This window comes from Lygodium microphyllum, unplaced genomic scaffold (assembly GCF_053477565.2).
Source record: "Lygodium microphyllum isolate KBCC unplaced genomic scaffold, Lygodium_microphyllum_v1.1.10 scaffold_57, whole genome shotgun sequence".
NCBI classification, from domain to species: Eukaryota; Viridiplantae; Streptophyta; class Polypodiopsida; order Schizaeales; family Lygodiaceae; genus Lygodium; species Lygodium microphyllum.
In genome coordinates, this window is record NW_028229540.1 from 620,984 (window position 1) to 634,546 (window position 13,563).

Here is a 13,563-nt window from a genome sequence, read left to right on the forward strand (position 1 = left end):
ATGTAGTTCTAATTTGTGTTTGAAAATAGTGTAGGCTTTTGTTAAGTGTAAAAACTACTTCGGGATACAATTTGTTAAAAGGCTTCACTCTCTGAAAGAAATCGATGAGCAGAAGGCAGAGGTAAAGTTTCAGCTTCTTCTGCTGTCTCCCCTTTCATGAACACCACTTTTAATATGTGATCTTGCTTAATGTCATCATTATTTTTTATTACCAGAGAGAATGATCCCAAATTATAGAGTTATGTGTGTTCTTTTGACGATTAACTCTTTCTTTGAAAAAGGAAAAGAGCCAGCCACCCTTTTCTCCCTTAACCTGATATCTTCTCCACTTTCTCCTCTCTCATTCTGCCAATCCTTCAGCCTTCAGCTCCCCTACCCCCCAGAAAAAAGCAACCTTTGCCTCCAACTTGGTTTTGCTCCGGATACAAAGCTCGCTATTAGAGATAGACTGGTGGCAATGGACATGTCATCTCTTGTTTATACACAGGTATGTCCATAAATTCACATTCACACAAGGAAGAAGCCCTGCAAAAGGATGTACAGCAAGGGCAGGAGCACAAGCAGCTGCCATAGCTTTCTCTCAAACCCCAAAACATGCACACACACATTTTTTCTTTGTTGGAGACTTTATAAAAAATTAATGTTGGTTATAGAAAGGGGCTGAACACTATGAACAACGTGGTCTACAAGTACCAGAAACACTCATAAAAAAAGATCAAATTGAGGTCGATCCAATCCTTCAGTGGTGTGTCTACCAGAGAGAAATCAGTGCAAAGATACTCTAATGTAAGGGTAACCATCCACAATGACATGCTCAAATGTCACCAAGTTGTAGAGTTTCCGAATAGTCCTTAAAGCCCAAAAGAAAACCCAAAAGGAAATGTCAAGTTATTAACCCTTAGAAGGATTGGATGTTTGTCGGCTGGAGGAACTGTGCTTCGACTGGCTGACATCTCGCGAGATTGCGCTTCTTCTCTACTTGTCCCATGCTGAATGCTTGGCTCATCACTGCTACTATGGGATAGAAAACGGCCTGTGTGCAAGGAAACTGATGGATGGGCTGCCAACAGGGAAGCAGACGAACAGGGCTGCGCAGGGTAACTGACGGGATGGCACCTGAAATAATGGAGCAAGCACATGGTTATAATTTCAAGACTCATCACAGCCAGGGAGGCAGGGCAAGCGCACCGTCTCTCTCTCTCTCGACTGTCTTATGTGACGTGCTGGTCTGACATGACGTCATGCTGGTCTGATGTGACGTGACACTGGTCTGACATGGTCATCCTGGACTGACTGCAAGCTGAGCTCTGGGCATTGTCACGCTGGACATTCTGAACAGATCCTCTCCATGGTCACACTAGATGTGGTAACAACCACCTCCTCTATCCCACCACAGCCGCCTCCTTGGATCACAGCAGCTGCCCTGCTTACCACGCCTCAACCTGCTTTGCCTGCACACTCTCCTCGCTTCCCAGCCATGGACACTTCCTCAGCCTCCTCATCCACCCTTGCAGCCTTTGTAAGATTCCTCACACAGGCAACCTCCATCTCGCCTTCCCCCTCACAACCCCAACAGGCAGACCAGCGGCAATTCCCCGCACCAACAAACAAGGAAGCACTCGCACCAGAAACACATGGAGCTAGCGTATCGCCTGAGATTGCAGCCGGTCCTCCACCATACCCAGGGGGTTCCAGTGCAGCCCCCCCACACACTCGGCTGATACCTTCCCACCGATCCGCTTCGCTTCGGACACAGAAATGGCACTTACGGAGAGAGTGACAGCCCTAGAAGCATCATCCTTGGCCTGCAGAATGGTTGGAGATCATCCACTGATCCACAGCCTTAAGGACTCCATCCACTCAGCTCTTACCGGCACCCCAGCCAAGATCACGCGAGTAGTGCCCCTTGGAAAGGGATGCTCGCAACCAGCCCACCTGATGTCAGGACCTCAATGGCATATCTCAACAGATGGATCAAGGGTCCGGATTATTCATTGCTTCGAGATGGCACTGCCATCACCATCTCTTTTTTTGGCCTTGATGAGTATTTCACGTTGTACCTTTCTGAGATTGGCAATGCATTCAGCCACGTCATTTAGAGGGATAGGACCTTTGCTAACACAGTCTTAGAAGGCCCATACAAATATCCATCGGTCCGAGTGATAGTACCCACAGAGTCTTTGCACTGCCTTCCCCAAACTATCAAGATTCCCTCCATTCACGGGGGCTTTCTTATCCAACCAGTCTTTTATACAGGCCTCCCTAGTCAATGCTTTGCTTGCAGGATGATTGGACATCTTGTTCCACTGATAGTGGTAGCACTAAAGATCAAAGATTGATGTGATATAGCCCACAGAGGCAGCAACACCAGTAGCTTCTCAGGAGCTACAACAGGCTACAAATACGCCACAGTCCCCTAGACCATCAGCTCATCAAGTTGAGCCCCCAGAGCTTAGCCCATCTTAGGTACCTAACACTCAGCAGGCAAGGGAGGCTATGATGGCCCAGGACAGCAAGCAGGAGGTGGAGGATTCAGATGCCTACTCTGAGGACTTCCCCCCATTACACCCCGCAGCAGAGATAGCGGAGAGGACACATGATAGAGTATATACTAGGAGACAATAGAGGCAAGCATGGGCTGTAGAACCACACCGGTCCGAGAGATTGAGACACACTCCATGAGGATACTCTCATGGAATGTACAAGGCTTCGGAGGTCGTCACTTCAAGCGCAAGGCCGGAGTCTCATGCGATAGGATTTGCATAGAGCTCTAGTAGGAGGATCGATTGATTTTCTTATGTTACAGGAGCACCATCTTTCGATAGACAAGATATCCCGATGTTGCAGGAAGCAATTGCCAGGTCAGAGTCACACTTATTGGGCAATGACTGTAGGTGTTACCAAGATACAGGCTGGAGTATCCATATGTATTGGGGAGCAGTGGACCTAGTCAGTATAGGGCTGGGGTATTCTGATTCCAGGGAAAGCCATGTGGTTCTTGGTGAGAGTGGAGGAGGCACTCATCAGTTTGTTGGCCATCTATGCCCCGAATGGCCAGCGAGACAAGAGACAGTTTTGGACTACCCTCAGTCAATCTCTACCACAGGTTGATCACTGGATGGTAGGGGGTAACTTTAACATGGTGGAGGCTCTTGAGGACAGGAGAGGCAGATGCACAGAAATCATTAGGGGAGGAGAGCAGGCTGCTTGGAAGGAGTTCTTATTCCAGATTAGAGGCCAGGACCCGTGGTTCACAACAGAGTTTGGCAGGACCACAAGCTCACTTCAGTTCTCCACGAGATACAAGGCGGTAGGAGCTGGGACCTTCTCCAAGATTGATCGATTTTATGTGGATGACAAGGCCTACGACAAAGGTGGCCTTACAGGCATCATACCTGGCACGAACCTCTTGGACCACTCACCGATTCAGATACTTCTTTTTAAGAGAGTAGGGGGACCCCATTCCAGTGCCAGGTTTCCAAAGCACTTGTTCTATGAGGATGATCTTAGAGAAAGAGTCGCACAAACATGGAGATCTAGACCCTTCTCAGCTGGACAGGCAACTAGTGACTTGGATGAGAGCCTATAGGAGATTAGTTCCTTCTTCAGGGAGGAGACCACAAGGAGGAGATAGAGCCTTCTAGAGAAGGAAAGAGCTGCAAGGGTATCATTGGTTGCCTTACAGAGGGAGGAGGAGAGACGGCCAGGATGCAGATGGATAGCTGAGAGGATACATACTGCTAGGGCAAACATTGACTCCATGAAGGAAGCTAGATCGAAGTACATATTTCATCCGAGAGCCTCTTTTTGGACTCAGTCTGCCGACAGGGTTAATAGGGAGTTTTTCCACACCACAGGGCCTAAACACTCTAGACAAGGTGTTCAAAGACTCTGAAGAGCTAATGGATCCATTGCATAGGGCCCTCTAGAGGCAAGACAAGGGCCACACAGTACTACACATCCCTAGTAGGATCCACCACTAGACCCCCTGGATATGAGAGAGAGAGAGAGAGAGAGAGAGAGAGAGAGAGAGAAAGAAAGAAAGAAAGAAAGATATATTAACGTCTACATAAGGCCAATGTGGCCTATGAGACAAAATCCAAAGTACATCCATGTCTAATGTCATCTCATTAGTAAGGTAAAGATAACATTACAAATAAGTGGGTGGCCTATGAAACAATACTGAAAATAACTATACGATGGGACTATACTAGGGTTGGAACCGTGTGTAGTGTTGTTCCATCGATAGAAAAGAAAAGGAAAGGAAAGGAGAACCGAATCTGATAAAACCATGTACAAAAGTGTGGTGGAGACTATGGGCTGTAGCTGATCTCAAGATCTGCACATGATCTCAGCTATGACGTGGTCCCTAGTAGCTGCTTCACTGATATGCCTGGTGGTGAGTCTTCGGTGTCTCGTGATATTGGGCCTAATCCGACTGTGGTGTGGCCTCCTCGGACGTAGTCTTGGTAGACAGGGTCGTCATCCTTGACAAAGGGAAATGGCTCTATCCAATGTGACTCCACGGCATGGCCTATAAGGTGTCTGGTGGGGTGGCTCTGTCTCTGCTAGGTTGGTAATGTCAATAGGGTCGGCTTTGTAGAAGATTTCTGTCGCTGCTCTCTGTGTGTGTCCCTCTGGATGAGTTGGCCTCCTGTCTCGCAGTAGTGCAGTTCGGCGCCTCTCAAGCTCCAAGAGGAAAAGAGCTAGGCATCTCTGATCCTCGTACTCCATGACGGGTCAAAGGGGTCCAAATCCATCATGAAAGAGGCAGTGGTACCATCCTCATATGTCATAGTATATTGTGCATCTGCATATGTAGTGTTCCTCCGTCTTAGGCTCTCGACCACAAAGCTGGCAAGTCCTATTCTCTACTAGGGTATTTGTCCATCTGTCTGTCTCCATCTGAAGCCTATGTCAAGAGGTGCGAATCTGTCCAATAGCAACCCGTACGCTATGGGAGAGATAGGTGTCCATATATGCTGGCCGAATAGTGAAACCATCATCAGAGAGACACAAGAAATGACTCCTGTAGAACTCCATCCTCCATCCTAGAGGGAGTGGTGGATGGATCCATTTCCTTGCTGTCTCAATCCTCAAGATATCAGCTCTGATCACCTGGTTTAGCTCTGATCAGCTAAGAGAAAGTGTAGGGTAGTCAAGGCTATAATCCAAAGGTGGAAGACAGTCAATATCCAAACCATGTAGGCTCATCCAAATAGCCATCTGTGAAAACCAACAGTTCTTCTCGCCTCCTGCTACTAGTTGTCTAGATGAGGTTGGTGCCAATCTAGAGTATCTATGGCGTGGAAGTTCCCATAGTCTATGCCAAAAGGGCACTGCCTTGAAGAATGCCTCGATAACTATAGGTGTTGTCCCTAGCTCTACTCTGACAATGGATGTGGGATGGAGGGCTTACTCCTAATCATGCATGCTATCATCATGATCAATGGCCTTTCCATGCTATCCCAATCCAACCATCATAATAATCCCTCTCTACTCCAATCTGATCAATGAGTGGGCTAAGATACCTGTGGTACAAGCTGCAACCCCATACCTGTGCTCCATATAGTAATGTAGGTGTGACTAGGGTGTCAAACAACCAGAGTTTGGTGCGGGGCTTTTGGAATTGTATGTGAGCACATCGACTCTCAAGTGCCCCTAGTGCTGCGTATCCACGTGCCAGACGTGCCTCTGATACCCCTCTCAATGAAAAACGTGGGCCAAACAAGGTGACTCCCAAATAGACATATTTCCTCACATGCTCCAATATGTCTCCCCCAAATGTGAACTGGTACATAGATCTAGTCACCCATGCTGCTGAAGTATTGAAAACCATGGTTTTGGTCTTCCCAAGGTTCACTATGAGGTCTTTATCTCTACAGAAGATGTGCAAAGCATCTAGATGGCACTGCAATCCCTCCAGTGAATCTGAAATGAGAACAATATCATCTGCATACATTAATATCGGTATCAGTCAGGTTGGCTCCAGCTCCTCCTCCTCGGTCTATGTAATCAGACACTTCATCTATGTATAGACCAAGCAATGTGGATGAAAGTGGACATCCTTGTTTCACTCCTATGGTACTGTCAATCCTTCCTGATACCCCCCCACGTGTTCATACATGACCTGTCACCGCCTCATATAATGCATAGACACCCCATCATATACCCTCTGGTACTCCAATGTCCTACAATCTCTGCATGATGCGTGTACGAGGCACTGTATTAAAAGCTTTGTGAAAGTCTACAAAGCAACAATAGATCCTCTTGTCTCGGGCTCGACCCTCCTCAATAATGGCTCTAAGTGTGAGAATATGGTCCAAGATGGTATATCCTCGTCTGAAACCTGCCTCTCCTTGTGCTCATAGGGAAACCTTCACATACTGCTCTATTGAACATATGTGCTAATATGGGTGCTAATATATCACAAGTATGTGAGAAATGTTCTACTACTAGTCCATCCTCATCATGTGCCCTCTCATTTTATAATCTATAAATTGCATCCCTAACCATTTTCCATGTGAAGAAAGACCGTTGTGTTGGCCTACAAGCTTGTGGGGGCTACATAGATGGCTGTCCTGGCAAGTCATACAATTGTCTACCATAGTCAAGCCAAGCATCTGGTGATGTAATCTGTATGGGGGGCTGTCTTTCATGAAACATCTTCCATGCGCTCTTGCTATCCCGCCCCAAAAATAGTTGATATATCTCTGCTTCTGCTTTCGCTAATAAGTAGTCTCGTTACTTCTTTCACACAAGGCATTTGAAGAATGCCTTTGCTTGTTGGCGATGTGTCTGAGTGCCTAGCTCCACTTCTCTCTGTAACCGAGCTCGAGTGACTCTACACTCATCATCATACCAGCTATTTTGGGGAGTAGTAGATCATGTGGGTCTACATCGGGGCAAGATGTGTGGGAATACATACATGGCTTATCCATGTATGGCCTCTGCTAATCCTTGTACATTCTTCCAATGATCTACTCAAGTCCAATGTATGTAAATTGATCTGCAGAGAACCACTGTAGATGTGTGAGGTGTCTTCTGTAAAGTAGTATTTGGGATGTTTAGGGAGGCATGGTGTTTAATGTTTCATATGTACACAAGAGAGCATGAATGTCAAAATAGCATGATCTGCTACTATGCCAATTTGTCTCTTAGATATCTTAAAGTTTTGGGCGTCTGGTATCAATGCTGGTGAGCCTATCAAGTAGTCCACAGAACTTGCCCCTCCTTTGCGATTCCAACATGTCAAATTGTCAGATCCTGGCCATTGTGGTAGACCTTTAAAGATGGCTAGTCTATGTGCACTTCCCAAAGTCAATAGATGTGTCTCATAGGTACTCACTTCTAATGACCCATATGAGAGAGAGAGAGAGAGAGAGAGAGAGAGAGAGAGAGAGAGGCAAAGTACGCAAAAGGTGGTTATAGACAGGTTGAGCAAACATCTAATGGCCCATTTTACAAAGGAGTTGGAGGAGGCACTTCGGGCACTACCCTCAAGCAAGTGTCCAGGGGAAGACGGAGTAGATAAGTCCTTCTTTGTGAGCTACTAGGATCTTATTAAAACAGGCCTTCACTAAGCCTTTCAGGAGATTATGGCATCAAGCACTATGCTAGAGAGACTTTTTGAGGGGTTGATTCATCTTATCCCCAAAGGAAGTGGAGATAGATTGGAGATCACATAGTGGAGACCGATCACCTTGCTTGGAATTGCCTATAAGATCCTCGCTAAGGTGATTAGTCTCAGGCTAGCACTGTTGAGGTTAGATATTATATACCCCACTCAAACAAGGTTCGTCTGAGAGCACAACATCTTGGACAACATTTTCACCTTCTCGGAGACCACAGCTTTGGCTAGATCCAGAAGGAGGCAAGACCTTATTGTGCTACTTCTCGACTTTGAGAAGGCATTTGATCACGTGGATTGGGAGTTCTTGGAGGGCACAATGCTAAGGATGGGTTTTCCAGAGCAGTGGGTCAACGGAGTAGCAGCTCTCTATTCTTCAACACATAGCCAGGTCATGATTGGAGGGGCAAGAGGAGATAGATTCACCATTCATAGATCACTTAGATAGAGATGTCCACTAGCTCCTTTTTTGCTTTAATTTTTAGCAGAGTCCATGAGTTTCTTCTTGAGAGACAGATCTACAGGTATCAAAGGCATCTAGCTACCTATCCTTGAATTTGAGGAGCTTCGTGATGTGGATTTTGCTGATGATACAGCAGTTTACTTGGATGGGAATGAGGGCAACTTTAGAGCCTTTGTAACAGACATGGGAGCATTTTGCAGAGCATTAGGAGCACTAATTAATTGGCAACAAATCCTATGGATTTTGGGCATGCGGCACTAGATAGCCAGAGTGGTGACCACATGAGGATTTCTCATGGATTCCTCGCAGGACCACTGTGAGATATCTTGAATGCCATGTGGGGATTGACATTACCTCAGAGCAGTAGTTGGCACCCCTCCTTTTGAGCATTAGACATAAGCTTTTATATTGGAGCTCGGTGAGACTCTCATTGGCAAGAAGAGTAGTGGTTGCCAACCAAGTTCTTCTCGCAACCATGTGGTATATCACTCCTTGTTGGGCATTCTCTAGGCTATGCATAGGCGAGGTGAAACACCTCATCAGGAACTTCATTTGGTCAGGAGGAGATGGGAGTCAACCAGAGCGAAGGTGGCTTGGGATGTCATCATACAACCTAGATCCAGAGGAGGATTGGGGATCATAGACCTAGATAGCCAGAGCAAAGCCTTACTAGTCAAGCTCATTGTTACTGCCGTTATTAGAGCATGGAGATCTATATCTCCAAGGCTCCACCAGCTCCCCCCGACTACTATTAAAGAGAAGAGGAGACAGCCTCTTCTCTTTAATCATTTTTGAGATCAGAGTCAGGACACACCATTGGGTTGCGGACGCACTTATCATGGGGGAGATTCTCTTTGTAGGTCGCTACATCAGTGGGGGAGTGATTTGCATTTCAGGAGTTACCACACAAGACTCAAAGGCAAAGACTTCATGGTCTTAGGGGAGCCAGGGCTATGATTGAGGCCGTGATGGAGGGGGTTCCACCAGATTGGCAAACTGACACAGCTTCCTCTCAGCCTTGGATTGGTCTCTTCTCTAGAGAGGATATCCTTCTAGCAGTCATTGTATACATTCACTTTCACAGTTGAGGAGGATGGCTGCCTCCAGAAAGAGGATCTTGACCTTACAGCCCTCAATGGCTGCTCTAGGCAGAGAATTAGAGTAGTGGCACACTTTGAAAGGAAATGGCACATAGACCCATACCCAACCACTTGTCTTATAGATAGATGGAGATATTGGGCATACCAAAGGAGGCCTCTGCAGAGGCTTCAATGGGATCCGGGAGAGTGGGTGTGGAGGGATCCCTTCCCTGATACACCACTAGATTGCGACGGAGGATACAAATGAGCAGGGACCAATGAGGATTCCCTCTCTATGCCAATGAGGAGTTCGCACTTGGCTTGGATATGGCAGGGACCAAGTGGCATGTGTGCGATGTGGTGAGCCAGAGGAGACACAGAGACATTGCCTATGGGACTGTCCCAGATCCCAGGAGATTTGGAGGAGAGCTCTTAGGATAGTATTCCATGGTACAGCTCCATGGTGGTGACATGGGGGGCTGTAGCTTGGGCCACAGACAAAGGTCGAGCTTGTGGCTATGAGGACACTCAGGGGAGCATTTATTTTCTCATCATTGGACAGCGTCTGAGCAGGATCCCTACCCCAGACTACTCACAGACACAGTGGACTCAGGGAAATTGTCACAGATGGGAGCTGGTTTCCAGTATTATAGCTTGGTACATATGGACTGCAAGATGTAGCCAGGTCATTGATCTTCAAGATATACCCACCGGGGAGTCTTTATCGATGATTTGGACAGAGATAGTCCACACTCTCCGTGGGAGATGGGGGAGGATGCAGGGCAGCTCTGAGAGGATGAGGAAGAAAAGAGAGGCTCCCTGTTAAGAGCAGCTAAGTAAATCTAAATGCAATGGTTCAGTGAACAACCAATCTGGTGGATTCTGGTGCCAGATCATATGAGGAGCTGAGTGAAGAAAGGAGCAAACATGCATGTCCGCAAGAAAGCATCTCTCCTCCTCTTCCACTCAGAACAACCTGCAGCCTCTCCCATATACCATGGAGAGAATGAATGGTCTCTGCCCAAATGCTAGAAAGTGGCTCTGCAGTGCATCTAAAGGTCAATAGAACAGCTACACCTCACAGTCCAAATGAACCAAGCAATGATACTAGCAATCAGCTCCCATCGATGACAATGGCCCTTGAGTCCACTGTGATGGTGAGTAATTCGGAGTGGGAATCCTGGTCAAGCTGCCCAATGATAAGTGGCTCCCTTGAAAATCCTCATATCCACGTGCTTGGACTTTGTATGCCATTAGCAAGCCATATAACAACTACCAAAATCCTACGAGCTACTAGCCATAGAAAGAGAGAAATCTTCCTAGGCAGGAAGCTGTTATCCAGCCTCCTCCAAAAGTCTAGCGAAAAGGGATTTCAGATACCCTATATGTGACAGTGAGGAGTGATTGCTAGCTCTACTCTGAACCTGTTCATTGGTGTCCTGCCCAACCTGGTGGCTTAGCTAAGAAATCTACATTGCATTGTTTGTCAAGGAATGGGTTTCACCAGACCCACTCACTTGGGTTGCATTGTAGTCTCTACAGGGGCCTCCTCTGATAGACCCAATGTCCCCATCCATCGATCAAGCAAGCAACTAGGTACATGCCCATGTATCATCTAGAGTAGTCTCTGTGAACCTGATAAAATTCCTGATGGGGCACTTCGCCCAGCTGACACATCACCTAGAGAATGCCCAACATGAAGTGATATACCACATGGTGGAAAGAAGAACCTAATTGTCTACCACCACTCTCCTTGCTAAAGAAAGCCTCATACTGCTCCAATAAAGAAGCTTTTGTCTGATGCTCAAGAGAAGAGGTGCCATGCAGCCAGTGCAAAGATATTAATGCACCCATGATGCAAGACAGTATATATATATATATTTATATACACATGTGGATGTGTCTGTGTGGGTGGGTTGGTGGGTGTGTATGTGTGTGTATGTCCCACTTTATAGGAATAAAAAGTTTTCGCCGCAAACAATAAATCAAACATCAATAAAATGATAGCTTGATTACTTAGAAAAAAGAACGTACTTTGGCAAGTTGCATCCCAAGCATAGCAAGAATTTCTTTTAGTATTTTCTCTTTGGGAAAATGAAATGGACTTCAAATTAGAATCTTTGATTCCGTAAAAGAGCAAGTTATTTGATATAGGAAATATTTATCTATTCATTTACAGATATATATACAAACTCTAGGTGTTGCAAAAAAGAATTGAAGTGATTCCATAAGGAGGAAGAGGAGTCACCTTGTATCTCGAGACTCAAAACATCCATACTTTACTCCTAAAACTCGACCAACCATTTGATCTAGTAGTAGCAATCACAATTCATGTTGGGCACAAACATATATCTCAAAACATGGTGTCTGTTTGTATGCGTACACACACATATACACCCTCACATGTGTACACACATCTAAAGCATGGAGTGATTCTCCATTTGTGAGGTCAAACTAGTTTGTATCAATATGTCATAATGGATCAATATATATTTTACCATTTTTATATTGAAAAAATAATTATATGCGCTAGAAATTAATTTCTAAGAAGTTTGTATATTTATTTAGAAGAGAATATGCCCGAAATGCTACTCTTATTTCACCTCAGCATTATCCATTCAGGTTTTAAAGCTTGAAATTTAAGCATTGAGAGTATTAGAACTTGTTTCATATAGGAATTGAAATTTTGCTATCCAAAGAGCATAAAGGAAAAAATCTTTCTTTTTTGCAGGTTTGTGCTTACTTCAAGAAATTTGATGAATCTGAAAAGTTGCTACTACGATTGAAACGGGTTGATTTAGCACTAAACATGCATATCAAGTTTGGTCGTTGGTTTGCGTAATTCTCTGTTACCCTTACAAAATTATTGACCATTAGTATAAAAAACGTGTGGAGTATGGCACATACCACTGCTACTGTTACACGGACTATAGGAGTACATCATCATTGGACCTCATTTTTTGTACGTGTCCTTTTGGATAGAGCAATGGCACATAGCTAGCCTAAGTGCTCACTTTTTTGTAGGAGTTTACCAATATATCTAGACTATGACAATCCAATGCCTCTAGCGTCATGAATAAACTGAATACCCAAATAGTAATGCAAAGCCCCAAATCTGACATTTCAAAAGTTTGTCGCAAATTTTTCTTGAATGCTGAAATCTGATCAGCAGGTGTCCCTATGAGCAAAAGATCATGTACATAAAGACAAATGATCAGCAAAAAGCCCCCCTCTTTGCATACATAAAGAGTAGACTTTGATGGGTTGTTAATTAACCCTTGGCTGAGTAAAAAGGCATCAATTTTTGCATACTAAGCTCGTGCAGCTTGCTTCAAACCATACAAAGTCTTTTTTCAGCTTGCATACCAACTGTTCAGATCCTTCAATTGCAAAACCAATGGGCTTCTATACATAGACTTCTTCTTGAAGTTTCCCATGTAAAAATGCAATTTTAATATCAAGCTGGTGCACAATCCAACCATAATGGGTAACCGAAGCAACTATACACCGAATAGTAGTCATACGAGATGTGGGAGGCTGGAGCAAATGTCTCCTCATAATCAATGCCCTTCTTTTGCACATAACCTTTTGCCACAAGCCTGGCTTTGTACTTATCAATGGATCCATCCGCTTTTCTTTTCAGCTTATAGACCCATTTAGTACCAATGGCTTACTTTCCAACTAGCAATGTTACTAAATCCCATGTTTGATTCTTCATGATAGAATCAAATTCAACTCACATTTTTTCCATCCAATGCATACTCTATTGTGCATTCTCAAAACAATCAGGCTCCTCATCATCAAGTGTGTGTGCTACCATAACAAACTCTATTGTATTAACATGATCATGCAGGCATACTTGTCTTCTAGTACAACCAGCAATAGGAGCATCCAAATGACTATCTTTCATAGTCTACAAGTACCATCTAGGTATTTTCCTAGCTTCTTGATTATGTGCATGCTCCTGATGAACCTCAAATTCAGCATCTTGTTGAATATTCAGATCAGCCATAGGCTGAATTTCTGCATTGCTTAATGGAGAAGCTAGCTGAAAATTTTGTTCATTTACTAAAACTCCAGCTATATCACCAAAAGAAATGGGCAACAGCCCTTCAAACATATCATTTTGCAGCCTGATATGTGTCAATACCAACAAGAGAGAATTTTGATTTTTCATAAAAAATCACATCCCTACTGACAAAGACTTTCTTGGAAACAATGTCATTAAATCTATATCCTTTACTCTCACTGTTGTACCCTACAAAAATGCATTTGTTAGCCTTGTTGTCCAACTTCTTTCTTAATACTTTGGGAATATGAGCATATACAAGACACCCAAAAGTATGAAAGTGGCCAACTGAAGGTTTCCAGCTATTCCCAAGCCTCAAAAG

General features: G+C 44.8%; 1 protein-coding gene across 1 annotated transcript in view; it reads left to right on the top strand.

Moving 5' to 3' along the window:
• LOC148008865 (uncharacterized) overlaps positions 1-13,563 on the top strand; it is a 217,171-nt gene that overhangs the window by 127,014 nt on the left and 76,594 nt on the right. Inside the window, exons 14-15 of the mRNA XM_087673975.1 lie at positions 35-121; positions 11,904-12,010. Of these exons, the coding sequence (XP_087530101.1) occupies positions 35-121; positions 11,904-12,010 (194 nt within the window). The remainder of the gene's footprint in view (positions 1-34; positions 122-11,903; positions 12,011-13,563) is intronic.